Raw genomic sequence first — 14281 nt, forward strand, 5'->3', positions numbered from 1 at the left:
GCAAGAAAACTGCAGCTGAACGGAACCTTAACAAGGACCAGTCACGGCTTCCCCGCAGCCAAAAACTCAGTACACTCATTTCCCATAAGGATTAACGCAGCAGGGGTCCCTGCTTCTGAATGCGACACCAGCTGCAATAATCCTACCGGGCCACACAAGTGTGGAAAAGCGGGACAGAGAGAGCGGAGAGAAGTGGGCTCTATCTCCCCACAAAGCACTTTAAAAATTACATTTGTGTAGCCATGCTTGGCTTGGCTACTAATCTGCCCTCCCTGGCACACGGGCCCTGGTAACAGTGCAGACAGTGTCAGGAACAATCCAGGGTTTTTCCCCATTAGCAGCAACTCCCTTGAGTGACAGGGGAGGAGATGGGCTAAGGCCTGTGTTCTGCCCAATAAGGGGCTCAGACCTTGGACCTTCCCCCTCGGTTCTTAAGGGGCTGCATTATCAAATGTAAGGTGTCTGTCTCTCCCTTGAGAGGGACATATCATAGAAGAGTGTGTGCAGGGCTCTGGTCACCTTCTATCCCCTCCCCTTGGGGAATGGGACTGATACCTCTGACTCTAATAGGGAGTCAGGGAAGAGCAAAGACCGCCCTTAGTGCCCATGGCCGGGGTTGTGAGTCCAGGGTTGCATCCTGAGGCTGGAGGCTTAGTGTGTGAAGTGTTCCAGTGTATGCTGTATGCTGAGAGAGAATAAAGTGTTCCTGTTATAAAATATACTCCTTCCTTGTGAGTGCAATCTATCAGGGGGAGTAGTGTGCGTTCTCCTGCAGGGATTGCCTTCACATCCCTGGAGCCTGCAAGAGATGGAGGCGCTAACACCAATAAGATAAAGAACCGTCATCTACCCCAGAATCCTGTCCTGATGACCCCACTACCACCGGCGGACAACTCAATATCCTATAAGCCAGCAGTACCAACACTATACAGCTGGTAGCAGGGCAAATGTCCTAGTGGAGGAAACACCACTACATTTGTATTTGTAGTACATACAGTAGGATTGAAGCAGGGGGTCTCCGGAGCTGAAACACATTACTTTCAGGACCAGGGACCCCCTGCTTCCCGAGGTAACAGCCCCAGTATGGGGTGCCGCTATCTCCTGCAAGTTTAAATGTCCCGTCACATGACTAGGCCATTTAAACTTGCAAGAGATACCGGCACTCCACCTATATCTCGGGACCTGTACCTCGGGAAGCAGGGGGTCCCCAAACCTGAAAATAATGCAGCTCAGCTCTGGAGACCCCCTGCTTCAATCCTACTGTATGTATTACAAATAAAAATTCAATTTTAAAGAGCTCTGTGGAGAGACAAAGAGAGAGGGACCGCTTTTCTCTACTCAGCTCTTCCAGACTGGTAGCGGCCCGGTAGGATTAATGCAGCGGGAGTCCCATTCAGAAACAGGGACCCCTTCTGCGTTAATTCTTATGGGAAATTCCCCCGGTGCTGGGCCATTATGCAGTTGGCCGCAATTTGGCAGCAGCCTACCCCCTCCAAGTGACAAGCAAGGCGAAATTGAATCGTGCTACATCTGTAGGTCCTGTACGTAACGGACTGTTGATTGCTTAAACTTGCATTCAAGGGACCAAAGACTGCCCATATTTACAGTGCTCTGCTTAAGAATTGTACTTTTCTTTTTTTGCATATCGTGATTTCATCTTCATTTTCACTCCAGATCATCTTATTGGAGCCCGGTGTCCAACCCCTGACTACTACACCAATCATTTATTTTAGTTTTCTGTACATTTAAAATTGTACAAATATCCTAGTTTTGATATAGCCATAGTTCTCAATTGTTTAATAACTTTGCGTTTAATTAGCTGACTCAAATTGGGCTTCTGTATGTATCAGGCAATTTTGGAGCAAAGTGAATCATTTCATCAAGTGCCTCAATGCATAAATGCAATATAGCTCTTGGCTCATCTTTTGCTCCTGTAGCCAGGTCTCCCCAGCCTGTCAGCACCCCCTCACCTAGCTGCCGATCGTGGGTGCCGCCGAGTCCAAGGGCGGCTCTGCTCGGCGATCGCAGAGGTGTGGGCGGTCAGGTCCCGGCTCGGCGGTTGCCGGGGACGCGTGCGGCCGGTTGCCAAGGCCGCATGCGCGTCACAGGGATCCTGGCGCTCTCGGAGCCGGGCGGGCAGGGCGCCGCCATTAGAGAGGGACTCGCGCATGTGCAATGATCGCGCATGCGCAGGAAGGACCCCAGAGCCAGGGAAGAGTCGCGCAAACGTAAGACTAGGAAGGGAAACAGTGAGGCAGCCCCCGAGAGATTGCGCAGGCGCAGGAGGGGGAGGGAAAAGCCCGCAAAGCCCTAGCTTACCAGGGAAGGCTCTAGGTAGGGACTACGAGTCCCAGGAGCCTCTGCACGCCCCACGTGACACCAGGGAGCCAATAGGGCTTAGGATCTCCAGGCAGGGAGAAAGATACATTTTCGCGGGTTTGAGCCACGTTAGTCAGTTGGAGCCAGGGAGCTGTGAGGGAAGGAAGGGTGCGGGGAGTGAGCGCAGCTCCTGCACCCAGATAGGTACCCACACCCCAGGTAGGCCCCAACTCCCCACTAGGTTAGTGGGTAAGTGCTGAGGGAGGCCCAAGATAGGGACGCTGCCCTTAGTGTTAGTGTGCTGTCTTGTCAGGGTCACGGCTGTCAGTGCCGTGAGGTCTGACAGGCAGGCACAGTGTTGCGCAGCACGTTGGCTGCACGCATCCAGTAGGTCACAGCTTGTTGCTGCAGGTGCTGGGACCAGTGAAGTAATAGTCAGGACTGGGAAGAGTTAGGGGCGTGGGGCAGGTTATTAACCCCTGTAGGCCCCTAGGAGTTTCCCCTAAGCCATCAAGGTTGCTGTGCTGTATGGACGGGCTATAGTACAGAGCGGATCACTGTAGTTAGAGGGAACACAGCGGACGCTGCGGTTCCAGTAAAGAAGTTCAGGCTCAAGTCGGGGCCACAGAGAATATCTCCAGTTTGGGATCAGACGGAATCATCACACGACTGATCCTTTGTGAAGCCAGTTGGAGATCCGAGCACGGGAGTGCTCGGCAGGTATTATCTAATACACAAGTGCACCAACGGGCCCTTAGTATAAATAGTGACTGCGCAGTCAATTGCCTCTCTCTGCAAGAGTGCGGGACATCGGGTGGGAGTTCCTATGGACACTGGGTGGGATCACCTGGTGTTGGGAGAAGCGTCCTGCGCGACGCAGTTAGTGTCTCCTCTAGAGAGGGACACCTGTTATGGTGGTATTGATATCACCTGTTTGCTGTGCATGTCAGTAAAAGACATTGGTTATTATATACGTACAGTGTATGTGATTATTGTATTTGTCCTGCGAGGAACTACTCCCCCTATGGTGGGAGCCATCGCAGGTGGAGGCGCTGCATCGAGTAAGTGGTTACCCATAGTGTTATAATTGCCCCAAGTTCCCCGTGGCGGAAGCTCAGCCCTCCTGTGAGCCAACAGGTAACGCACCACACACCTGGTAACACCGTATGTTCCTTGCACCCACAATATATCTGCGATTGGGGGGGGGAATACCCGTTACAATTGGAGGCGCTGCTGAGATAGACCTGGGGTGCCCGGTATTTTTTTTCTTAAATTGTGCTATTTTTGTTGCAAAATGTTGCAAATGTCTGTCCGGGATTGGCGGGAAAACCTAAGCCACACCCCCGCCAACTGAGTGGCACCGTGCAAAGCCAGATATGCTCCTTGAACGAGTGTGCCGCCCCTCCTTTGCATGACACGAGGGGGAGCAAGCACCGTGAGTTTCCATCAGTAACTGCTGTCTCCCCCAACGGAAGTACTGGGGTGCAGAGAAGCCCGCCCTCCGTCGTATGGAGTCTGGCAGACTAAGGCAGGGTGCGTATCTTTCCTTTTGTGTCCGTGCTTACACAAATTAGTGAGTGAGTCGGGTAGTATGGGTTTTGATATTTTGAAGGAAATAATAGATCAGTTGGCACACGCGAGCGAGGTGGGATGCATAAAATGTATCTGTAACAAATGTGACTTGCTCCTTTTGTAAAGTGGCCTGAGGACCCAACTGTATCTGCTGCGGGGATCAGCTCCTAAAGCCCGTGCTTCTGTGGGCTGCAGAACCAGCAGAGGCGGAGGATCCGATCGTGATATTCTCCGAGGAAGTGGTTAAAGTCCCATCGGTAGCGATGCGCCTACTGGCGAACCACCCCAGCGACGATACAAAGGAGACAGAGGAGAAGGAGGAGCCTGACCTCTATATTACTATGAGTAATGCTGAAGTCCAGTCTGTCTTCACGGCGAAGTTATTTAGTACTTCCAGCAACCAACCGTTCGTGGTGATGCGCCTGCCGGCGGACCACTCTAGTGAAGTCATCGAACCAACTATGTCGGCGGATACAGAGCCTGCTGTGGGCCTGTGTGCCCTAGAGGAGGTATATCTAGATGTTGCGGACCCTGCAGTGGGCCCGTGTGTCCTACAACGGCCAGTCCGGCCTAAGATGATGGTACCATCGGTCCTTGGGCGTGAGACCAGTACCGAACGAAGACAAGGGTGAGTCGACTGCCCCAGGGGTGTTGGGGGTGAGCCTCCAGGTGACCGTGGAGCACGATAGATCCTTAAGTCTGGTCACCAGGGCGAATGGCTCCCCTCTGCATCGCTTCCTGCCAGAGGTGTCCTCCTTAGAAGGTGGCTTTCCGGTGGTGCGAGTGGACCCCTACATACCTGACAGTGTTCCAGATGAAGAGAAGCCCATCGCGAGCCAGCGGAGCGGTGAGGACCCTACTAACTCCCCTCAGGCTCCGATGGAGGTGATCGTGAAAAAGGCCAGGATTAATGTTCCTGATCTGAGTGACAGCCCGTGCGCCCTCAGCCGAATGGTTCCAGGACTGGGATCAAACGCTCCTGAGTTTCAAGACAGTGAGTGGACTGTCCCAGAAGTGTTGTGGACAGGTCTCAAGACAGCCGAGGTGGGAACTGACAGCGTCTCCGAGGACCTGTTGGCAACCGTGAATCACCGCCGTGGTAAGGTGTCTACCCTTTACCCCCTGCCAGGTGAAACAGAGACTTTGAGGAAAGAGACAGTGTCCATTTCTCGCTTCCCAGTGGAAGCCTCACCAGTATGTAGGGACAAAGACTGTGTGGAGAGAGATTCAGGGAAAGCTGCCTCCTTTAAGCCCAAAAAGGAGCGCTTCATTCACCACGTAGTGGACCGCGGGAAAGGTCCTGGCCTCCTGGCCTACCGCTTCCATGCCACGGAGGGCCGGGTAAAGGCCTGGCTAAGAGACGTTGTACTATTCCTTCTACCAGGGGGAGGAAGTAGTACTGAACCGGTGACTGTAACCCCTGAGTGTGCTCGCCGAGAGATTTTTCTGGGGGAGGCTCACGGACGCAAAAGTGAGGTACCCCCACATGATCCCTTAGGGGCACCCCACAAATGGTCTCAGCAAGCAGCTGACCTCGGGTATTGTATGTGACCTGCATTATACCCTATTGTGTAGAGTCACGAGTGATAAGTTGTACATATGCACTGCATTTTCATTGTATAACTGTGTACCAGGTTATGTCGTTCCCCAAGCGGGGACGTTGGGTTTTTCACCAGGGGGAGGATGTAGCCATGTCTCCCCAGCCTGTCAGCACCCCCCTCACCTAGCTGCCGATCGCGGGTGCCGCCGAGTCCAAGGGCGGCTCCGCTCGGCGATCGCAGAGGTGTGGGCGGTCAGGTCCCGGCTCGAAGGTTGCCGGGGACGCATGCGGCCGGTTGCCAAGGCCGCACGCGCGTCACAGGGATCCTGGCGCTCTCGGAGCCGGGCGGGGAGGGCGCCACCATTAGAGAGGGACTCGCGCATGCGCAGTGATCGCGCATGCGCAGGAAGGACCCCAGAGCCAGGGAAGAGTCGTGCAAACGTAAGACTAGGCAGGGAAACAGTGAGGCAGCCCCCGAGAGATTGCGCAGGCGCAGGAGGGGGAGGGAAAAGCCCGCGAAGCCCTAGCCTATCAGGGAAGGCTCTAGGTAGGGACTACGAGTCCCAGGAGCCTCTGCACGTCCCACGTGACATCAGGGAGCCAATAGGGCTTAAGATCTCCAGGCAGGGAGAAAGATACATTTTCGCGGGTTTGAGCCACGTTAGTCAGTTGGAGCCAGGGAGCTGTGAGGGAAGGAAGGGTGCGGGGAGCGAGCGCAGCTCCTGCACCCAGATAGGTACCCACACCCCAGGTAGGCCCCAACTCCCCACTAGGTTAGTGGGTAAGTGCTGAGGGAGGCCCAAGATAGGGACGCTGCCCTTAGTGTTAGTGTGCTGTCTTGTCAGGGTCACGGCTGTCAGTGCCGTGAGGTCTGACAGGCAGGCACAGTGTTGCGCAGCACGTTGGCTGCACGCATCCAGTAGGTCACAGCTTGTTGCTGCAGGCGCTGGGACCAGTTAAGTAATAGTTAGTACTGGGAAGAGTTAGGGGAGTGGGGCAGGTTATTAACCCCTGTAGGCCCCTAGGAGTTTTCCAGTAAGCCATCAAGGTTGCTGTGCTGTAGGGACGGCCTATAGTACAGTATTGTTCAGGTAGTTAGTGAAGTCAGTTAGGGACTCAGCGGGCGCTGCCTCCGTGCATTGAGGTGGGCGCAGTTCATCGTGCGGCTGCAGCAGTCCTCCGGGTGGGATCATCCTGGAGGTGGTTCCGGTGTTCTTCGGTTGCCGGATCCTTTGCGAAGCCAGTTGGAGATCCGAGCACGGGAGTGCTCGGGCAGGTACTATTATGTCAACAAATGCACCAATGGGCCCTTAGTTTAATAGTGACTGCGCAGTCACCCACGTTCTCTCCAAGAGTGCGGGACAGTGGGTGGGGATCACCTGGTGTTGGGAAAGCATCCTGCGCGACGCAGTAAGTGTCTCCTCTAGAGAGGGACACAGGTTATTATGGTATTGCTGTGATATGTTGTCTTGCATGTTAGTAAAGTCACTAGTTATTATACATCACTGTGTATTGGTTATTTGTATGTGTCCTGCGAGGAACCACTCCCCCTATGGTGGGCGCCATCGCAGGTGGAGGCGCTGCACCGAGTAAGTGGTTACCCCTAGTATTATAATTGCCCCAGGTTCCCCGTGGCGGAAGCTCAGCCCTCCTGTGAGCCAACAGGTAACGCACCACACCCGAGTAACACTGTATGTTTCTCCGCACCCACAGTATAATCTGCGATTGGGGGGGGGGGGGGGGAACCTGTTACACTCCATATGTGTCAGCTTGTGATTTAGTGCATGTCAAAAGGAGGCATTATGAAGAAATTACATGATGCACAGATTATGAGATATATCAAACTGTGCACCTCTGAGCATCTCAGTTACTTTTTTCTCCCTTGAATCTGCCACCTCACTGAAAATGATTTAAAAAGACAAAATACATCACTGTACCTTCACATGGAGTTCCAATACTGCTTCCAAGGCCCAGTATAGCAATACTTTTGTTCCTTGGTTCCATCATCATGGCCGACTCTTCTCCACGCACCCAGTGTGGTACTTTTACTGGCTCCAAAGAAATATTCTCCAGTCCATCCTTATGAAGCACATCGTACATGTATTGAATAGCCTTTTTCAAATTATCTGAACCACTAATTCTATTACCTATGGTGTCAACAAAAAGTGATAATCTGTTATAAGATCTGTTCTGAGCTTTGCCATGAACAGAAAGATCAATGATAGCTTTAGCGACATCTGTGTAGCCAGCAATTTCTTCCTTTATCATTTTAAATTTTCTTGGATGATCTAAATTTGGGTTGATTAACCCGAAGCATGTTTGCAGAACGTAAAAAAGGAGCACAGTTGTCAAGAGACGGAACTTCATCTTAGGTTCGAGTTTTCCTTCCTGCAGAAAAAGAAAAATCAGAAGGAATAACTATTAGAAACACTACTTATCTCTCAGTCTCTAACAATACTACCACCTTTAGTTCTTAATTAAAAAGAGTGCATGTGCAACTATGTACCATGATCTCTTGTAATTGGTATTATACCAAACAGTTTAAGGAGGCAGTCATAGTTCACACAAATATTTTGTAAGCAACTTCCCAATGTAATTGACTTAATAAAATAAAATATAATCAGTGTTAGAAGGAGAATGTAACTCTGTTTTTTTTAGTATTTTTTTTTTAAAGTACATTATTCTTCTCACACACATATAGATCGCACCGCTCACCAAAAATATGTTGATGAAGTAATTAGAGTAATGAAGATGCCTAAATTGCCAAGATTGACAACGGGTGCTACCTATGCACTAAGTTGATGTATTATCAAAGAAAGAGGATAACTGGAATAACCAATTAACCTCTAAAAGAAACACATTACTGGTGCACACCAAAGCTGTTAAAGTTTAACATTTAATGGTATTAAAATAATATATGTCTACACTTGCTTTTTTATTTAAAGTGCGTTTGTTTAAAAATAAACAGTAAAATGACAGGTAATGAACTGTGTCCTTGTATCCACTATAAAGATAATAGTAAACCTTTAATTAGTAAGACTGATCAATTTGTGAAGAGTTTTAGAATCAAAGGCAATGCACAGGTACAGTACTTAGATAATATGTACTCTATCACTGTGGCAGGATATGAACACTAGTTAGAACATTAACTGCTAAAGTCAAATCCACTCTAGTCTAGTCCACTCTAGTCTGTGATAGCTATCTAATAATAAAAGCCATGAGTAACATAGCGCAACTCTAACATCACTGCATAATTGTAATGCTAATCTAATAAGAATACACAGAAAACTACAATGCTGGAGACATAAATGTTACATACATACAGTACAATTGAACTAGGGTGGTTCCCCAAGTAAATAATTACAAATGGATGCTGCTTTACACAGGTGAGTATGTAACCTCTGCTAGACTAGATCATTATAAAAAACCATGTGGAGCACAGCGCAGTTGTGTAAATGCACACTGCTGACCTCTATAGAGAGCCCTCAAACAGGGAAGGCAGGGCATAGGTAATAGACATAGCCAAAGAATATGACAAGTAACATCACATGAATATAACACAGTGCGATACAAATGTAACAAGGAGACCTGTGCATACAAGTGGACACGAACTTTCAGTACTTCCCTGTCATGACGTCAACACGTCATACGCCATACGCATTTCTCTCCTTGGCGGAGCTTTGTCAGAGGCAGGTAAGTGAGGAGAAGACGCTTGCAGAGGCTTAAATAGCGTTACTCGTTACCATGGCTACGATACTCCAATCGGCTATCAGATGTCATAGCGCTCGTACAGCCAATGAAGTGCTGCAATGTAGTAATAACTCGCACTATCCTCAATACACTTCATGTAAACATATAAGAATAAATGCAATCAAATATTCAAAGATAAGGATTTTTGCTGAGTTTTTACATTCAATGTATAACATGGATATATGAATACGTGTCTGAGGCTATGCGACAGTACAACAAGATGTGTACATGTCAATGTGGCTCTTCATATTAAGTCCAATACTTATGATTTCGGTGATGTAGTTTGAATATTAGCTATACAGATTAAAGTAACTAGTGAGAACCTCAACACAAGCTCACTCATTGTTGATACCTTATGGTTCAAGCCAGCCTATTCCAAATGTGTCTATTTGGACACATTAATCAGATTTGATAGTAAGGATTTATCTTCAGTCAGTAGAAGTTTGTAATAATAAATATTATGCCAGAAAAATGTGCATTGACAATTCAATAGGGAATAAACACACTAAAATGATACATTGATATTGATTATATGAACGAAGTGTATGTGAAACCCTCATTGAGTCCTAGTGGATTTAATGTCTTTAATCTATAAATCCATTCGGATTCACACCTAAGGAGTTTGTTATCTATGTCACCTCCTCTCATGTTGCTCCTACGGTGGTCAATGCCCATAAAGGTCCGACATTTAATCACCATTATGAGCGACGTTCACATGGCGTGCCACTGGGGTGTCATGTTCATTGGTGCACTCCATTACGCACAAATGTATTGATGAGGTATTCTCTCACTGGTGCTCACTCTCTGCTAATCCTGGCGTCTCAATGCTGGATCCCGAAGTGTACATATTAGAGCAATTTTGAAGGGAGCACTCAGGAATCAATTGTGTAAAAAGCTTACTCTGTTTAATCTATTTGCAGAGCAGGTACAATCCTAATGTGAAAAACAAAAAAAAGTCATGCACTCAAAATTACAAAGTTAAGTGTTGTAAAGTGGTTGAAAGTGCATGAAGCACTTGATACAAAATGAATAAAAGAAGTATGTCAAAAACAATGTATTGGTGATTGTGCAAAAAATGTAAGGAACTTCCCTGGTAGATAGAGTTGCTGCTGATCAAGTCTCAAACATAAAATCTGGAATATGGAAAAAGTAGAAAAGCGCAAACTCTCATTGTGTAGTATCAAAAATATTTTATTGGTATAAAAAAGGGGGTAATGAATGCACATACAACATAAACATTCAATATAGGCAGTGTGGTATAAAAACCATTAGGAAGTGATCTCCAATGCAGATGGATCCTCGCACAGGCACCCAGTAAAGCTGGCTGGTGGTGGTACATGCAGGTGACGGTATAATCTCTGTAGCAGTGTGGACATCAACTCAGGTACAGTAAGGATAGCTTCCAATCACAGTCGCAGGAGTGTGCACTCTCACGCTCCACTAGTCCCGGGTGAATGTAGATAGAATCTCACACTCAACAGGGACGTGACCCTGTCTGGAGCACTTATGAATTACATCACTGCACAAGGCAACTCTGAGCTGGCGTTAGATTGAAAATCTCAAAAGTGAACCGTCATACCCAAAACATTTTTTATGGTATAGGTAAAGGCAAGTACGTACACAATAGCTATATCCAACGCGTTTCATAGCGGACGCTGCTTCCCTTATGAAAACACGGAAGATGGAACTGCTCCCCTTCTTGTCTCATAGATGGTGGTGTTGGTTGAGGTATTAACCCCCTAGGGGTATTTATAGATGTTTGTCACCGTATGAATACAGGTGTAGGGTCTGAGGAAAGGGAGTTTGAGCCTTGAACCGTCACACTATGATGGTTTAATCCATTTGCAAAGCAGGTACAGAGTAAGCTTTTTACACCTTTGATTCCGAATTGCTTCCTTCAAAATTGCCATAATATGTACAGTGCTAAAACTAAAAGGTTGCCATGGAGATAATGTGCATTTGCTGTCGATAAATGAAGCTCAATATTTGTAAAAAAAATAAAATAATCATAAAAGAACATTATTATAAAATAGAGGCCAAATTTAATAATAAATACATCCCCTGTTAAAATATGTGATGTTTTCTATAGCCAACTTCTAAATTGTAATTGTCCATTAAAGGAGGATTTACCATGCAGACTTGTTTTTTTGTTTGATTGAAGAGGTCTCCTAGAGCAGGATTACCCTAGTCTTACAATCAGCAGCCTTCATGTGCTACAGGCATATAAATTCATGGTTAAATCTTATGTTAAAATCTTAACATAACATATACTGTCCCGGCTAAGCTCAGTCTAAAGCTTGCAGGAAGCTTGCCGGGATCGTAGCGAGCAAGCTGCGGGTCCGTTCTCCATTTAAAAACGGAGTTTCCCGCTAATGGCGTTTACTATTGAAAGCGTTCGAGGCTCGGGAAAACCAGCCGAAACGGAGACAGCCCGCGCGCCGCCCGCGCTATTTTAAAACTGCGGTGGCGGCCGCATTAGAGTCAGCTCGGCCGCCACTGTAACGTCATTGTTACAGCTTCTGATTACAGTACGTGTGTATCTGCCACAAACATGATTGCTATAGAGGCAATAATAAATGGGCAAAATATTTCTAAAATGTGCAATTTTCTCCTTTCTCACTGGCCGACGTAGCCAACTGCTAATATCACTGCTGAAAGAGGCCGTGTCTGTTAGAAATTAGGGTAATCTGGGTCCAGGAAACACATTGTGCCCATTGCATTAAAGATATTACACTGCGGCTTTAAAGAGAAAACACTCAAGGATGGATCCACAGGTCACTTAAATCCCAAAAGTTACTGTTCAGCGTACAAGTGGTAGACACAGTCACATGCAGTTGTCTTAATTATGAATTCACTTTAGTTTGTTTTTAATAGCCAGACAAGTTCAATAGTTGAATCATAAATTTGCATAGAGGGTAAAGTAATCCATTGCAATAAACTGATTTACTGGAAGTGGATACAAACATTCTTCATATTCCTGTCACGGTAATGGATATAAACCAATATACGGTTCCTGTATTAAGGTCTCCCAGCTGCAAAACACATTTATTGGAGAGAGAAAAAAGTCCGGTTTTAGTTCCTTGGATAAATCGAATGATTTTTATATGCGAGTTTTGCCCATTTTGTAGCTGGAAGAAATTGGAGTCCCAATAAAACATTTTTAACACATATTAAAAATAAACAGATCAATGAAAAAATGGATATACTGTAACTAGATAATGAAATTGTGCTGTTTTCAGGCACTATCTGAAATGTGTGATGACCATACAGATTTCTTTATGTTAAAATTATAGGGAGCATAAAGTCTACCTCTAAAGAATAGGAAACTGAGACTTTGTAAATAAACTCACTGGGAAAATAATCTGCTGATCCTCACATATTCTACTAGTTAGATATTAATCAGACATGGTGACAGAAAACAACTGAACCAGATAGAGAAACAGTAATAGGGACAGTAACGATTGTTTGTAGTATTTAATCAGTCAGTTGAAAACAAAACTGGTGCTATCAGCATACAACTCTAAAAAGGAAATAGCCAGTGTTACTGTATATGCTTTCAAACCAATATAAAAAGAGAAAGGAACGAACACTGTAACTGAGTAGTGGTTTATTCGCATTTGATTCTACAGACCTTTGCGTATAACCAATTCATACACAACACAAGTCACCATTACCTATGTGTGTTACCATCTGAATGATTTCAAAATAGCAGGCAAGATACTGTACTAATTAGTCCAGCAACTGGTGAATAGATACCTAAATTATTACAGATCAGCAATACAGTGGACAATCCTACAGATCGCATAGCCCAGCGGTGCGCAAAGTGGGGGGCGCGTGATTTTTCTGGGAAGGCGTAGGTGGTTGCAGAAGCCACACGCTCTTCCCCGAGGCATTTAAATTAAATGCCAGGGGACCGCGCGAGGTCTCTGCAACCTGTACTTACCGGGATTCAGCCGGCTTCTGCTCACATCGCTATGACAACGTGGCATCAAATGACGCCGCGGGGTAATGTGACATGCCACGTCATCATGACAACGCACGTCAAATGGCCCTGCGGGGTCACGTGACGTCACGTGACCCACAGCATCATTTGATACAGGGTCACTCTGGAGGTGGAGCGTGAGCGCAGGGACCAAGACACTGGGGGAGGGGGGGGCACAGCCAAAAATCTTTGCGCACCTCTGGCATAGCCCATAGCTACTCTGTTGAACAGCATTTTTGTATCAGCCATTTATTGTAGGTAGTTTAACGACATGACCATAACATTTTTAGATAAGCAGAACACAGTTAGGTCATAAATGTACAATACAAAGGAACTTCAGTCAGGCTGAAAGCAACATACAATTCAATATACTGCAACAACCAGAAAGCAAGGAGCTCATGAAAAAAACAGTATACATTGGAAAATAATTTTATGTTTCTCCACATAAATTATACTAAAAACAATATGAACCTTCTCTTGTGCCATGTGCTTGAAGAAAAGGAAAATATTAGCAAATGTTGCATGGCAGATATTTTACTGAAGGAATTGAATAACCAGTATTCCAGAATCAGGTGTATTAAATATCTGTTGCATGAAATACTTCATAAGCAGACTATAAATCTTCTTCAATAAATGTAGTTGATATATATTTTTGTACTTCTATTTCAGTGGTTTTCTTACCTCTTCCCTATCCAAGTATTGGGTTAAACTAATGCAATGGCACACAAAGGGACCTTCCTTATATAGCAGGGTTTCCCTTGGACCCCCTTACCACCGGTTGCATGCGCACACATAGGCTAGGTGCGGGAGGTTTTGTTGGAAGTTCTGGGTTGGCGACGAGCTCGCCGGAGGCTCCGGCAGATCCTGGTGTAGGGCGTGGCCATCTTGCGCATAGTTGCGCATGCGCAGTGAGTGCGGCAGGTATGGTGGCTCGGAACAATGTTGCGCATGCGCAGTGCCAAGCGCACGAACGGCGGCCAATAGGAAGAGGCTCCAAGCTGGGACTACATATCCCAGGAACCTCTGGGGCAGGTCACATGTCGCGCGAGAGCCAATAGGGCTGCAGCTTCCCCTGGAAGGGAAGACTGATACAGTTTGTCGCTTCAGGACCATGTTAG

General features: G+C 46.8%; 1 protein-coding gene across 2 annotated transcripts in view; it reads right to left on the reverse strand.

The window, feature by feature from the left end:
* The window catches only part of CPQ (carboxypeptidase Q), a 219985-nt gene that overhangs the window by 160001 nt on the left and 45703 nt on the right, over positions 1–14281 (reverse strand). For both annotated transcript variants that reach the window (XM_075582671.1, XM_075582672.1), the window contains exon 2: positions 7369–7819. In XM_075582671.1, the coding sequence (XP_075438786.1) occupies positions 7369–7798 (430 nt within the window). In that variant the 5' untranslated portion in view covers positions 7799–7819. The remainder of the gene's footprint in view (positions 1–7368; positions 7820–14281) is intronic.

Source organism: Ascaphus truei, chromosome 2 (genome assembly GCF_040206685.1).
Source record: "Ascaphus truei isolate aAscTru1 chromosome 2, aAscTru1.hap1, whole genome shotgun sequence".
Lineage (NCBI taxonomy): Eukaryota > Metazoa > Chordata > Amphibia > Anura > Ascaphidae > Ascaphus > Ascaphus truei.